Source organism: Canis lupus, chromosome 12 (assembly GCF_003254725.2).
Source record: "Canis lupus dingo isolate Sandy chromosome 12, ASM325472v2, whole genome shotgun sequence".
NCBI lineage: Eukaryota > Metazoa > Chordata > Mammalia > Carnivora > Canidae > Canis > Canis lupus.
The window spans coordinates 47,019,557-47,033,203 of NC_064254.1; the positions used below are offsets into that span (position 1 = coordinate 47,019,557).

Genomic DNA, 13,647 nt, shown 5'->3' on the forward strand with positions numbered 1-13,647 from the left:
TTATTAGAGAGAGAGAGAGAGAGATTGAGAGAGAGGCAGGCTACCCGACCTGGGACTCGATCCTGGGTCTCCAGGATCAGGCCCTGGGCCGAAGGCGGCGCTAAACCTCTGAGCCACCCGGGCTGCCCCCAACAAATTTATTTTTTATTTATTTATTTTCCCAATCTGTATTTTATTACTGAAATACACTGTCCTACTCGCACCACCCCACAATAAAAATCTTACCTAGATTCCCCATCACCCCCTCCAGCCCCCCAGCCAGCCCCCTACAAGCGCTTCAGGATTCTCTGCCCACTGGCCATTTTGAAGTGTGTCCTTTGGGTAGCCACCAGCTGGTGTCTTTGTGGAGAAAATGGAGAGGAGAGACGGAGCCTCAGGAGGGACTTATTTGAGGGCCTTGGCCACTTGCTCACAAGCCAGCTCGATCTCCTCATCATCTGGACAGGTGGAGGCAAACTCTTCCCGAGCACAGGCATTACGCAAGTACCGATGCACCCCGCGGAACACCTCTGGGATGGAGAATCCCCTGGATTTCTTACACACCACCTGTACTATGTGGAGTTTTGGCAAGAGGTTGCAGTCAGCCAGAGTGAGCTCATTGCCATCCAGAAACTTCCTCTGTGAGATGCCCTCATCCTCAGCACGGGTCTCATCCACTTCTTCTGGGAGGGGGGATGTCAAGTAATTGTCTAAAACTCTCAGGGCTTTCGGGAGCCCCTTCTCCAGATTATCATTGAGTGCCGGGTTTGGATTCTTGATGTAAGCAGAAAATTTGGCAAGTATGTCCAGCCCAGCCGTGTTGGATTCAGGGTTCAGAGCTGCCAGCTTGGGGTACCTGGGAGGGCACAGCACTGCCTCCAGAAACTCCTCAATCTTGGTGTCTGTGTGCACTTCAGTGCGGTAGCGAAGGAAAGGGAGCTGCCCTCCTGGGCACAGCGTCTGTACCGTCTCGGTCCGCCTCTTGGTGTCAACAGTGGTTACGTTGAAGGTGACTCCTTTGAGCCAGAGTACCATGAACAGTCTCTGGGAGAAGGGGCAGTTCCCAATCTTGGCCCCATCACTGCCGCCTTCAGGAACAGTTCAACCCGAGGTTGTTCTTCAGCCATGGTTGCGACGGGCCCCCCCACAAATTTAACATCAGGAAAGTATGTACAAGTCAGCAACCCTAGCTATTCTTATCACACCACAGCTCCACACACCTTGCATCTTGCAATGTCAAGGCACTAGTAGAATGACAGAGCAGTGACTGCACATCTGACTGTGCGTTTAAAATCGGGGCAGGAGGACACCAAATCCCAGCCTTCTTTCCCATCTCAGAATACTTTCTTTCCAGCAAATAAACAAATAAACATATATAGATTTCTAGGTGATGTCTCCTTTTATTCATACAAAACACAGGCACACAAAATTAGAACCTAGGGAGGCTGATAAACTAAAGGTAAGAAAGGAAGAAACTAAACATGCCCCCTGCAGGGTCCTGCAGGGGAGTCCGTGGGCGCGCCCCCCTGGGACTGACCGAGCTGCAGGCCTGGGTCCCGCGCCCCGCGCCCCGCGCCCCGCGCGCCCCTGCGCCGCAGCCTCCCAGCTGTAGGGGCCGCTGTGGCGCCGAGCCGGCTGCGCGCCGGGCCGCTCTGTCCCGCAGGCGGAGACGAGGCGGAGCTGGGAGGCGGCGCCGGAGGTGACCTCGCGGCAGGTGAGCGGCGGCTGCTGGCAGGTGACGGCGGGGCTCGGCGCGGCCGCCCCACCACGCTCTCTGCTCCCTGACCTTGGAGGGCCGGTGGCCCTGCAGGCCTGACTCCCAGGTGCGTCGGAGCCTCGCCACTCGTGGGGGCCCCAAGCCGTCGGGGGGAGCCCCCTCCCGTGCCAGGACCCCGGCCCTGGTCCTGGACCCCCTCCCGCATCCCCACATCCTGGACAGCACCGTGGCGTCCCAGCTCACCAAACTCTTATTTAGGGGCAAACGGTGTCACTTGCTCTCCTTGCAGCACAGCGTCTGGAACTTGGTTGAATGCAGTTGCTTTTTCTGGAGGCTTCACGTGCATCTGTCTTTGAGTAGTAGCTGCACACGGAGAGGGGAGTAGACCTAAGTAGACCTAAGTCGTACTTTACGGCCCTCGGATTGTCTGTAACAGCCGCTGTGAACATCTTTCTGCCCCCCCCCCTTTTTAAGATTATTTATTTGTTTGTTTGTTTATTTATTTGAGAGAGAGGCAGAGACACAGGCAGAGGGAGAAGCAGGCTCCATGCAGGGAGCTCTATGTGGGACTCGATCCCGGGTCTCCAGGATCAGGCCCCGGGCTGAAGGCGGCAGCACTAAACCGCTGGGGCCCTGGGCTGCCCCCAACATCTTTCTCCCTTCCTCAGGTACAGTAAGTTCAAGAAATGGAAAGACACTTTTAAAAGTAGGTGTTTTTTTGTTTTACATCAAAAACAAGAAATACAGAATCCATTTAGAAAATTCAAGTGTTTACAATTTTAGGTTTCCTGATTCTGGTGATAACGTGTAAATGCAGCATCTTACCGATTTTGGAGTACTGTGGGGGTGAAGTAGTGGATTAGGGGTGAGCTGGAAATGGAGAGGCCTGGATTATCTCACTCCCATTGGCAAAGACAATCTCTTTGGGTCTAGGTTTCTCTGTTTAAAAAAGGGAATTGGGGCAGCTCGGGTGGCCCAGCGGTTTAGCGCCGACTTCGGCCCAGGGCGTGATCCTGGAGACCCCGGATCAAGTCCCACGTCGGGCTCCCTGTGTCTCTCTCTCTCTGTGTCTCATGAATAAATAAATAAAATCTTAAAAAAAAAAAAAAGAAAAGAATTTGACTAGATGGTATGACAATAGCTGTTAACATTGAACATCTGTTATATCTTTTTTTTTTTTTCTGTTATATCCTTTTAAAAGTGTGATCTCACTTAATCCACACAGCTGTTCCATGCAGTAGGTAACATTACCCCTTTGGGTGGAGACTGAGGCCCACAGAGGTTGTCACTTATTCCAAGAGCTCCAGCTTATGAGTAGCAAAGTTGGAATTTGAGGCTATGCTGAATTCCCTCAAGGCGTAAAACCCTGATTCTATCCCAAACTTGCTTATTCTAATTTAAATTATTTTACAGGTGTTCTGTCCCAGACTTCAAATTATTTTCTTAAATATCAAGATACTGTGGTAAGTGAAACTAAAATAACAAGTATATTTTATATCTCACTAAAATAGTTTGTCCATTTTATAATTCCTTCTCTCTAACATCCTATAATTCTGGTAATTTTGTTTTGACATCTTCTATTGAGATACTGATTTCAAAAATGAATATCCGAAGATTAAATTTTTCCCCAAAGTAACTCATAGTCTTTTTGTCTTGGTCTGATTTCCATGTACAACATGATATAGATAGTCATGCCAATTTTATGTCAATGAGTTGTTTAATACCCGTTGCCAAATACTTTCTGGATCATCCCCCTGACCGAGAATTTTAGTGAAGGAGGGAAAATTATCAAAAAATGACCAGTTCTGACTGTCTAAGACTATCTCGTACAGCCTCACACATTGTGTATTATTAATTCCAGGAGGGCGCTATTCTCACACTTTGAGGTGTGAAGGACCCTCATGGAGCTGTGTAAGGAGGCATCCTTTATCACTGCAGCTTCCTTTTCCCATCACATATTTCCTTCACAAGAGGATGGACAGAAGAAAAAGGTGAACTTTTTACCAGGGAGAGACATAGGAAGTAAATAGAGCTTAATTTAGATAATTTTTCTTTACAGGTAGGTATGAAAAATCGTACCCATAAAAAATATATAAACGACAGTTTCATATCATTTGTCAATAAAGGAACAAGAAACGAGTGATGGAAAAATGGAAAAATGGAAAAGAAATACAAGAAGGGCTCCAGGACAGATTGCATCAGCCAAGGGTGGCCTCTTGGATACCTGATTTATTGAGTATTTTGCAAGTGGGCCCACACACAGACTAATCACTTAGTCTTAGCTAGGAGCAGAGCAATGCCAAGTTTCCATCATCCCTGCCAGACTCTGTGTGTGTTTGTTTTGTGTGATTTCCTTTTTAACACAATAAATGAGAAGTTTTTCCCTAGCTTAAAAATAAACCTATCTTTAAAAGTGAGTTGAAGTAGAGATTGGTCAATATCATATGCAAATATAAGTAAGTGCTTGCAGTGGGAAACAAGAGTAAGGGAGAAAGTTGGACAAAGTGATGGGAGGACAAGTTCTGAAGGAAGTGTGCTAGATGTTAAATAGATGTGTTTTTGTCTTAGGTACAGTTCAAGTGGTGATGTCAGATTACTGGTGTGCTTTAATTTATGATTAGTTCAGCAGCTTTTACAAATGGAATTTACATTAGCTCTGCAGTTGAAAATAGTCAGCTTTCACTTCTAGATTAAAAGTTTACTTTTTAAAAAAAAAAGTATTGTAAAGTTTCTTTCTTTTTTTTAAGATAGATTTATTTATTTATTTATTTATTTATTTATTTATTTATTTATTTATTTATTTATTTATTTATTTATGAGAGATACAGAGAGAGAGAGGCAGAGACACAGGCAGAGGGAGATGCAGGCTCCATGCAGGGAGCCTGACGGGGGACTCGATCCCGGGTCTCCAGGATCATGCCCTGGGCTGAAGGTGGCGCTAAACCGCTGAGCCACCGGGTCCGCCCAAAAGTTTACTTTTGATGTAGATATTTGTTTTCCCCTCAAATTTTGACTGTGAACAAAACACTCAAGGTTTTGCACTCTCTCTATATACTTATCCAACCAACACATTTTTAATTTCTGCTCCAGCCATATATCTATAGCTCTGTGGGCCAGGCATATAAAGAGATATAAAGAGATTCAAAAGAACTTTCTACATGACAGGATACTGTATTGTTTTGTGTCTTATATATAACATTTTTGACTACTAAAGCCCTTTATAGACTCAGTAATCTACATTTTTAATTCAAAGTGTATGTTAAGATTCTTTGTTCAATAGATTGTATAAACAAATTCATGTAATTTTGGGGAGAACTATTATAACATCTTCAGTGACTGTGGCTCATAAAAAAAGCAGCAATTGGGAACTTGGGTGCCTCAGTCGGTTGAGCATCCAACTCTTGATTTGGGCTCCGGTCATGATCTCAGGGTCATGAGACTAAGCTCCGATTTGGGCTCCTTAGTGTGTGGAATCTGCTTGTCCCTCTCCCTCTGCTCCTTCTCCGACTCTCTCAAATAAAATATTTAAAAAAGCAATAAAATTGAACTGTCTCATACCACATCTTATGAAAGACTGATATATAATGGAAAATGTTACTTATCCACTTTGTTGAAAGTATCACAAGCAATGGAAATTGTGACATATGAAATATTTTTTCTCTTTTAAATATTTTTATTTATTTATTCACGAGAGATACAGAGAGAGGCAGAGACATAGGCAGAGGAAGAAGCAGGCTCCTGGCAAGGAGCCCAATGCAGAACTCAATCCCAGGATCCCAGGGTCATGACCCAAGCCAAAGGCAGACACTCAGCCACTGAGCCACCCAGGTGCCCCTGTAGCATATGAAATCTTTTAAATATAGTGCGGTAGGTAATCCCTTAATTTGTAAATGTCTCTATAATAAACATTTCTGGTGGCTTCCAGTTCAAGTATTTGTCATTCCTGGTAAAAAGTTTAACATAAATAGTGCATTATTAAGTGAATATGGATGTCTAGAGATTGCAGTATAATAAATACTACCTTAGTTATTTACTTCATTACAAAGAAAACATAGGTTCTACTAAGGAAAAGAGGAGACCAAGGAATCTTGCAAATAAAATTAAGTCCTTATAGGGGTGCCTGAGTGGCTCAGTCAATTAAACGTTCAACTTTTAATCTCTGATCTTGATATCGAGGTCATGAGTTCAAGCCCCATGTTGGGCTCCCCACATTGGGGGTTGGGCTTCTTGTGTTGCGCTTCCCACGGGGTGTAGAGTCTACTTAAAAACAAATTAAGTCATTACAATTCATGTTAGAACACTTAGTCCATAGTTTTTGTAGACATTTCATATAGGTTGAATTTCAACATTTAACATCACTGAATCCCTTAGAGTTAATTTAAAATTTTTTTGCATCCTTTGATTTTGAAATGGTGAAATCTGTCTTGTTTTTGGACTTGAGGTAAGGACTGAGTTAACCATACTCAATTCTTGGCATATTTTTATCAACGCAGAATGTATGTGTTTAACTGTGGTCCGAAAACCCTTCTGTGCTCTACAGTATGTGCCCTTTGTACCCACCTTCCCCATTATCTTGTTTTTCTTCCCAGTAAACAATTTTAAACCATATTCTACTGGATATCTTTGTTTTAATTATATACAGCAGTTTCTCATTAATTGAAGAAAAATGCTGCTTTGTCAGTTTATGGTTAGATGACCTACCTTTGTGTATTTGCTTTTTCAGGCCTTCCTACTATTTTTTATCTAATGCCTTAGTTTCAATTAGCAGTATACTCTGAGGCTGTGATTCAGTCCTCACAGTATGACTATTGTATTAACTATTTACTGCCTCACATTTTTATTATGGGTATAGCCGATTTACAGACTATACTATTGCTTCCACTTTAGTGATTGCTTCTTTCTGAATTTTCTTTCTCCCTGTTACAGTCAGTCGTGTTAAGTAGAAACATCACTGGTACTAGGCTTAGGCATCTGGTAACCCACATTTGTCACTTAAATTCTAAAGGCATTAGTACATGCCAAGTACCCTGCTCTCATGGCTGAGAGGGAAAGATGAAATGCTAGCAGTTTTAATAGAAGGAAATGAAAGCAATAGGAGTAGGTTGTTGCCATGAGAAAGGAGTAGCAGCAAAGAAATCCTTCCCCCTATATTGTTGACATTATTGAGGGATTAGGTCATAAATGAAGAGGAAGTTAAAGGGATTCTGGGCCTAAAGCAGAAACAAATGCCAGTACCCTATAATAGCTATGTTTATGTGGTATCAAGAAATTAGTGCAGGTCAGAGTGCTTGGCTGGCTCCATTAGAAGAGCAGGTGACTTTTGATCTCAGAGTTTGAGCCCCATGTTAGGTGTAGAGATTACTTAAATAAACTTAAAAGAATGTTTTTAAGTTAGTGCAGGACATGGACACGGCACATAAGTGGACCTCTTGGTCAGCAGAAAGCAGTGGATTTTTTTGCCAGCCTTGGGCAAGATGAGTTTCAAGCAAGTGTATATGGCTGCACAAATTTCAGGCACATTATGAAATCGTTTTAGAAGTTGTCTGTAGTGAAAAAAAAAAAAAATTAGTTCCAGTGGAAAAAATTAGTAACTTGCATACAGGAGAAATTTAAAAAAAAAACAAACAACAATTACTAGTTACAGTTTGAATGATGTTTGAAATGCTAATTAAATTTATGAGTTGCTACCTCATGTACTTCATGGCCAAGGTAGACTTTGCAAAAGAAGTAAACAAAGATTGATCATTGCTCTATTCTGCTATAATGCATCTTGGACAGGAAAGGTGAGACTCTTTGTCTTTGGCAAGTCAGTTTACCCTCAGTGCTTCAGAAATGTTTGTTTGGGGGATCCCTGGGTGGCTCAGCGGTTTAGCACCTGCCTTTGGCCCAGGGCACGATCCTGGAGTCCCGGGATCAAGTCCCAAATAAATAAATAAATAAATCTTTTTAAAAAAAAATGTTTGTTTGCTCCCCTGTAGTTACCAAACCAGTACCTGTACCTGAAAAATGAGAAGTTTATTTAACGAATGGCCCAGTAATGTTGGCAAGAGATGAAAAGAGCAAAACATGATATCCTCCTGCTGGTAGACAATTGCTCTGCCTACAACATAGCCCTATGCATGGATCATGTGTGTGTTGAGTTTTTCCCATTGAACTGCACAGCCATTCTAAAGCTATCAGATGGGGGTATAATTTTCACAGTGAAAGTGCACTGCTGAAACAATTCTAAATTTAGAAGAGAAAACAGAAAATAGAATGAAGCTAGCTATTGATATGATTGCTGAGATCCGGTGGTCTGTAGAGCCATCCACATAGTGAAATTTTGGCAGAAAACAGACATGATTCCTGTGGAATTCCCTGAGGTTAACCAGGAAGAAGACTGCAAACCAAGCATGGTATTTGAAATAGTCTGGTACTCAGTTGTTACTGGTCTCTCAAACCAGTTTGATTTTAAAGAGTTTGTAGCTAGAGATAACAAGTTGAACTATTTTCCAAGAGTTAGCAAATCCTAAAATTGCTATAGAAGAGCTAACTAATGTCAAAGTGAATGATGATGATGATGATGATGACATTGACAACCATAATATTCAGTGGATGATGGAACAGGAGACAGTGAACATTTCAGAAGCCCCGGCAAGTATATATAAGAAGCATTAAGAATCTATCCCTTCAGAAAAAAAAAAAAATTTCCCTTCAGGTAGGTGTTTCTGATAAAGTATTTATCTAAGTGGTCTAAGTGGTATAGATGAAGTAACTACTTCAACAAAAATAGTTTTGAAAAAACAACTCCTGGGGTACCTGGGTGGCCCATTCAGTTAAGTATCTGCCTTTGTTCGGCTCAGGTCATGATATCAGGATCTTGGGATCAAGCCCTCCATCAGGCTCCCTGCTCAGTGGGCAGTCTGCCTCTCTCTCTCCCTCTGCCCCTCCCACTCATGCGCGCTCTCTCTCTCTCTCACAGATAAATAAATATAATCTTAAAAAAATAGTTTAAAAAAACCTGAACTCCTAATTTTCTCCATACTTAATGAAATTGTAAAAATATTGCTTTTATAAAATCTGTAAAATGAAAGACTTAAAGACTGTATGAACAAAGCCACAATGAGTGCTTAAATATGAATGTTGGACTCTTGTGTCATAACATGTACTATATGGTAGGGTTGCACATTTCCCCAGAGAAGTTTATTATATTGTCATTAATTTCAGCCTTTAAAAGGTTTCTTTACCTACCTCTTCCCTTCCAACCCTTCCCTTCCTCCCCAACATTAGGTGGCAGGAATGATAAGAATAAGCTTTTGCCTATTAGTACCTAGAAGAGAAGAATATTCACAAAATGTTGACATTTTAGCTGGGAGAACCAGAAGCTAAAAGACACATTTGGATTTAATAGGATAGAGTTAGAGTAATTTAGAGAAAGAAGGATATTCAGATTGAGGAGATAGCAGAACAATCCTTCCCAGAAAGTCACTGACATGCCAGTGAGGAGTGAAAATAACTACTTAGCCTTACTGCTTGGTGCTCATGCTTGGGTAGGCCAGCAGATTGTTGAGAAGCACAGGCCAGAGGGGAAGCTGTGGGAGAAATTGAGGGATGCTAGCGTCCTTTCAGCTGTTGGAAGGTGAGGAAGAGTGAAAATAGGAGGAAATAAGGATATGGATTAACCACTGCCCCGCCCACCCTTAATACCTTTTTCATATAACAAGATACGGTGTGACTCAGACCAAGGAATAATTCTCCAGGCTTCTGTGAAAGTAGGAAAACAACTTTTGCCCACCTCACTGGTTTGTTCTGAGAGATGAGAAAATAAGTTTTACCAAACAACATTTAAAGCACCATTTACAAAGTACATGATATACAAAGTAATAAAACAATTGGTAATCACTTTTGGTATATATCTGGACTAGAATTCAAAAAAATGAATGAGTACGGAATGATTTTTTAAAGAACATTATCAAAAAACATGGTCATGAAAAAAAGTATTTTTTTATTATTTTTTTTATTTTTAGGTAATAAATCATTGTTAGTCAAGAAGATGTCTTCAGCACCTGAGTCTCCCGGCTTTAAAAAGGAACCACCCAAAGAGAAAGACTTTCAAAATCCAGGGCTTAGAGGAGTCCGCACAACAACCTTATTTCGAGCTGTGAATCCAGAGCTCTTCATTAAGCCTGTAAGAAATATATCTAGGATAAGATGTTATGTTCAGTTTAGTTAGGCTATCAGAAATAGGAAGTTTTTATTTTCCTGTAACATTTGATTGTATCATGAAAATTTCATGTTGACTAATGACCTCTCAATAAAAGCAGGTGGAAGGAAAATTTTAAATGCTATTTTTTAAATGCTATTTTTCTGAATATACATGTAAAACTCATCATTTTGAGGGTATTGAGAACCTTAACACAATATAGTCGCACTTTAATAGATCACTTCTCAAATTCCTATTTAAACTTTTATTTTAATGGTTGTACTAATTTGAAGGAAATTTTTGTTATTTGATCAGGTACTATTAAGTAAATAAGATCTTCCCTTGAAACAAAACAAAATAAAAATCTGGTCATTCTTAGAGACTACAATTCCAGCCTTTATTATATTTTTACTTACGGGATACTACAAATATTATGAAAAGTTACAAAACATACACTTGTACACTGTAAAGGAGTTAGCTAATCACTTATATTCTTGTTGCAAATTATTGACTATATTTGACCAGTTTTATTTTTAAATAAAGATAAATTTGTTTTAAAATGAATGTAAATGAAATCAAGTTGTTATACAATATATTTAAATGAGTTGAATTTGGTTAGAGTATTAACATAGTTGCCAGTGTAAACTGTTTAAAGTTAAATAGGTCAGTTTAACAATCAAATCATTAAGTCAAGGTAGAATGTTTTACAACCTTTGAACAGATTTGTTGTTTTAATTGCCAAGTGCATTTCAAGATTTGTAGATTCAAACTGCTTTGAGCTTGTGGCCTTTCTTGTGTGTCCATCCAAGTGAAAAAGTTTGACCTTTATTCTTTTGATGATTAAGATTTGAAATAGCAATACAGCAGATATGACAGAAGCAGAAAATACTAATTGAAAGTTGTATTGATTACAATTACTGTGCACTCACACTGACCTACAAAAGGCTAATTTGTTGAGTGTGAATACACAAAAAAGAAGATATGAGTTATACCACAGACGGGACAAAACATTTCTGTGGAGTTGTGAACATCTTGCCTATTTTTTTTTTTTTTTTCAGTTTCAAAGTTATATTGCTTTGTCTCTTAGGGTCTTAGAGTTTTCAGCAGTTAATCAAGGTTATAACAGCATAGTATCTGCCCCAATCACTAAATTTCTTGAGCTTATAGAGTAGGTTCCCAGAGAAGAGTGTATAGATTGTTATTTTTGTTGCACTTAATATGTGACATGAAAATGAAAGGCTTTTTGCAAGTTATCCATGAACTCAGGCAAGAAGAATAGCATGTATACTTTATTCCTAATAAGATTAACTAATTGAAGTTTTGCCTGTGGGGAAGCTGGGTTCAGGCAAGTTAAGCAGCTTTTCCATGTCACCCAGATAACAATGAAAACTCTGCGGACCAGATCCATTTCCGTGCCTCATTTCCCTTCGCCTCTCTTCCAACCACCATGTTCCTGAAGGTGGAGGCCTGAGAACCAGGTTGGAGACAGGAGAAAGACTAGAGAGGAGAAGCAAGAGTCTTCTATAATTTTTGAATGATCAGGAGCTGAAGTAATTGAATAAGGAACTAGGTAAATTGTTATAATGGAAAATATCACCACAGGAATGCTAGTGTGGTAATAAAGACTTGGTATGTCAAGGGGGAAGTGCCACAAATATTTGGGTCTCCTCAAATTATTAGTCTTAATGAGGATTTATTTTTTTTTTTGTCTTTGGCAGAACAAACCTGTAATGGCTTTCGGATTGATAACTCTTTCGCTTTGCGTGGCATATATTGGTTATCTACATGCAACACAAGAGAATAAAAAGGACCTGTACGAAGCTATTGATAGTGAGGGACACAGTTACATGAGGAGAAGAACATCTAAATGGGACTAATAGTGCTGGATAGCACCAGTGGAGCTTCTTAAAGGGCCCTGAAATCTTCAAAGGAAAGACTTTGTGAGTGCATAGTATCAGCTTCTTGTTCTGGAAAGTGCTGATGAGGAAAAAAAGGTAGCAGTTGCAGCCAGGCCCTGAGACTGCAGCCCTTACCTAATTCTTTTTCCACAGTGGGAGCTTCTCAATTAAGTCCTCGTATCAAAGTGCCAAGAGAACGGAAGTTGTTTTTGTTAATTATTAAGTTCTATATAATAAAAGAACCCAATGCTGTGAAATTTGCAGGGTATTTTTAATGTTTTAAGGTGAATTGTTCATTTGCAACTGTTGTGAGAGTTTTGTTTTGTTTTGCTGTCCGCAAAGGCAATGTTCATTTTCTTCCTGGCACAGAACCTGTTATTTATGAAAAGAAAGAAAGAATTGCAAATTATTATGAAGCCTGCAGTCAACATTCAAGACAAAGAATTTTTAGAGTCACAGGTGGCTCATATATTTAGGTACTCCATTTCAGCTACTTTTGGACCAGAATTTTATTTCCTTTGAAAAGGTATTCCCACTCAACTACTAAAATTAATAAAAGAATAACCCAATGCAATTGGAGTTCTTCTCCAAAAAAACCATATTATACTGAGGTATGATGTTTTTATGTGATTACAACCAAATATTCTATTTTAGTTTTTGTAAATTAATATTACAATGATATTATGAACATAAAACCAAATTTCCTTATGGTTATTTTAAAACTAGAACTATTTAATAGATAAGAAAAGAAGGTCTTCTTACTCTCCTGGCTTTACTTTATATAATTTAGATTTTTCTGGATGTGTTTCATTTGTAAATTTTTATCCTGTTTTCCAAATCACTGTAATCAGTAATAAATCTTATCCATGAAATTTTGTATCATTTATTATTACCAAGTAACAATAATTACATAGGCAGAGTTTATCATCATAGTTTGAGCTTTTAATTTCCAGTACTTTATTGTGGTTTTGTAAGATATGTGAAAATGCAATTATGTCTTATTTGTAGATATTAAAGAGTTTAACTGTTATCAATATGCAACTAAATCAAATCTTTATTCCTGAGCCCTAAATATTTCTTTGCTATACCTCTCTATATAGTACACTGCATCAGTTTAAAATGCACATAAGTGGTATAAAATGCCTTTTGATTTAAAGTATTATCTTTTGTTTTTGGTATCCCTATGTTCTTGGCTGTTAAAGAACTAGAATTCTTATATTTTCAATTTACTCATTTAATGTCACACTGTCATCTTTAATAATTCCTCTATTTATTATTCAACAAAATAAATTGATATTTGGTGCGGGAGATAGGTGAACTATCAAGAGACCATTGAAGCACAGAAGGGCAGTGGGAAATGCACAGAGCAGCCTTAAGCCATATGACATTTATGTGTATGAATACATGCATATTTGCATATGTCATTTCTGCCATATACACTTTTATCAGCTCTTCTGATCAAAGTTGCTTGTCTTGCACAGGTGTCTGTTTAGCATGAGAAGAATATGGGTTGAAATCTATCTTCTCCATTGACTAGTTTTGTGCCTTAGATGATACACTTAGCCTCTCAATCTGTTTCCTTATAGGGATGTATTCTATATTAAATAGGATCATATTGTTGCTTTTGGTTACTGAAAAATAACCATAAGAAAGTTTGTTTCATGTTTATAATATCATTGCAACATTAATTTACAAAAATTAAAATAGATAACATTTGGTTGTAATCAAATAAAAACATCATACCTCAGTATAATATGCTTTTTTTTTTTTTTTCAAAGAAAAACTCCCAATTGTATTGCCTTATTTTCTGATAGATAATCCATATCTTGCAGATTGGCTATGAGGCTTTATGAAATATTTGTTGATACATA

General features: G+C 39.2%; 1 protein-coding gene and 1 pseudogene across 9 annotated transcripts; one reads left to right on the forward strand and one right to left on the reverse strand.

Moving 5' to 3' along the window:
- Window positions 1–277: 277 nt before the first annotated feature.
- Window positions 278–1,121, reverse strand: LOC112658457 (chloride intracellular channel protein 1-like; annotated as a pseudogene).
- Window positions 1,122–1,609: 488 nt separating this feature from the next.
- On the forward strand, window positions 1,610–12,033 carry SMIM8 (small integral membrane protein 8). Of its 9 annotated transcripts, none has more exons than XM_049092340.1 (5): window positions 1,646–1,693; window positions 3,110–3,159; window positions 3,558–3,755; window positions 9,703–9,863; window positions 11,597–12,033. In XM_049092340.1, the coding sequence occupies exons 4-5, from the start codon at window positions 9,729–9,731 to the stop codon at window positions 11,753–11,755; spliced, it is 294 nt and encodes a 97-aa protein (XP_048948297.1). In that variant the 5' UTR covers window positions 1,646–1,693; window positions 3,110–3,159; window positions 3,558–3,755; window positions 9,703–9,728; the 3' UTR covers window positions 11,756–12,033. The 9 variants fall into 9 exon arrangements, with proteins under 9 accessions (XP_025300440.1, XP_025300438.1, XP_048948299.1 ...); XM_025444654.3 differs by having other exon boundaries at window positions 1,651–1,802; window positions 3,558–3,687; XM_035698003.2 differs by having other exon boundaries at window positions 1,678–1,693; window positions 3,558–3,687.
- Window positions 12,034–13,647: the final 1,614 nt, after the last annotated feature.

Bases quoted from the DNA above. Each gene is read 5' to 3' on its own strand.
- SMIM8 (XM_025444655.3), top strand. From the start codon at position 9,729: ATGTCTTCAGCACCTGAGTCTCCCGGCTTTAAAAAGGAACCACCCAAA. The intron at 9,864-11,596 runs GTAAGAAATATA...TGTCTTTGGCAG, and splicing joins CAGAGCTCTTCATTAAGCCT to AACAAACCTGTAATGGCTTT.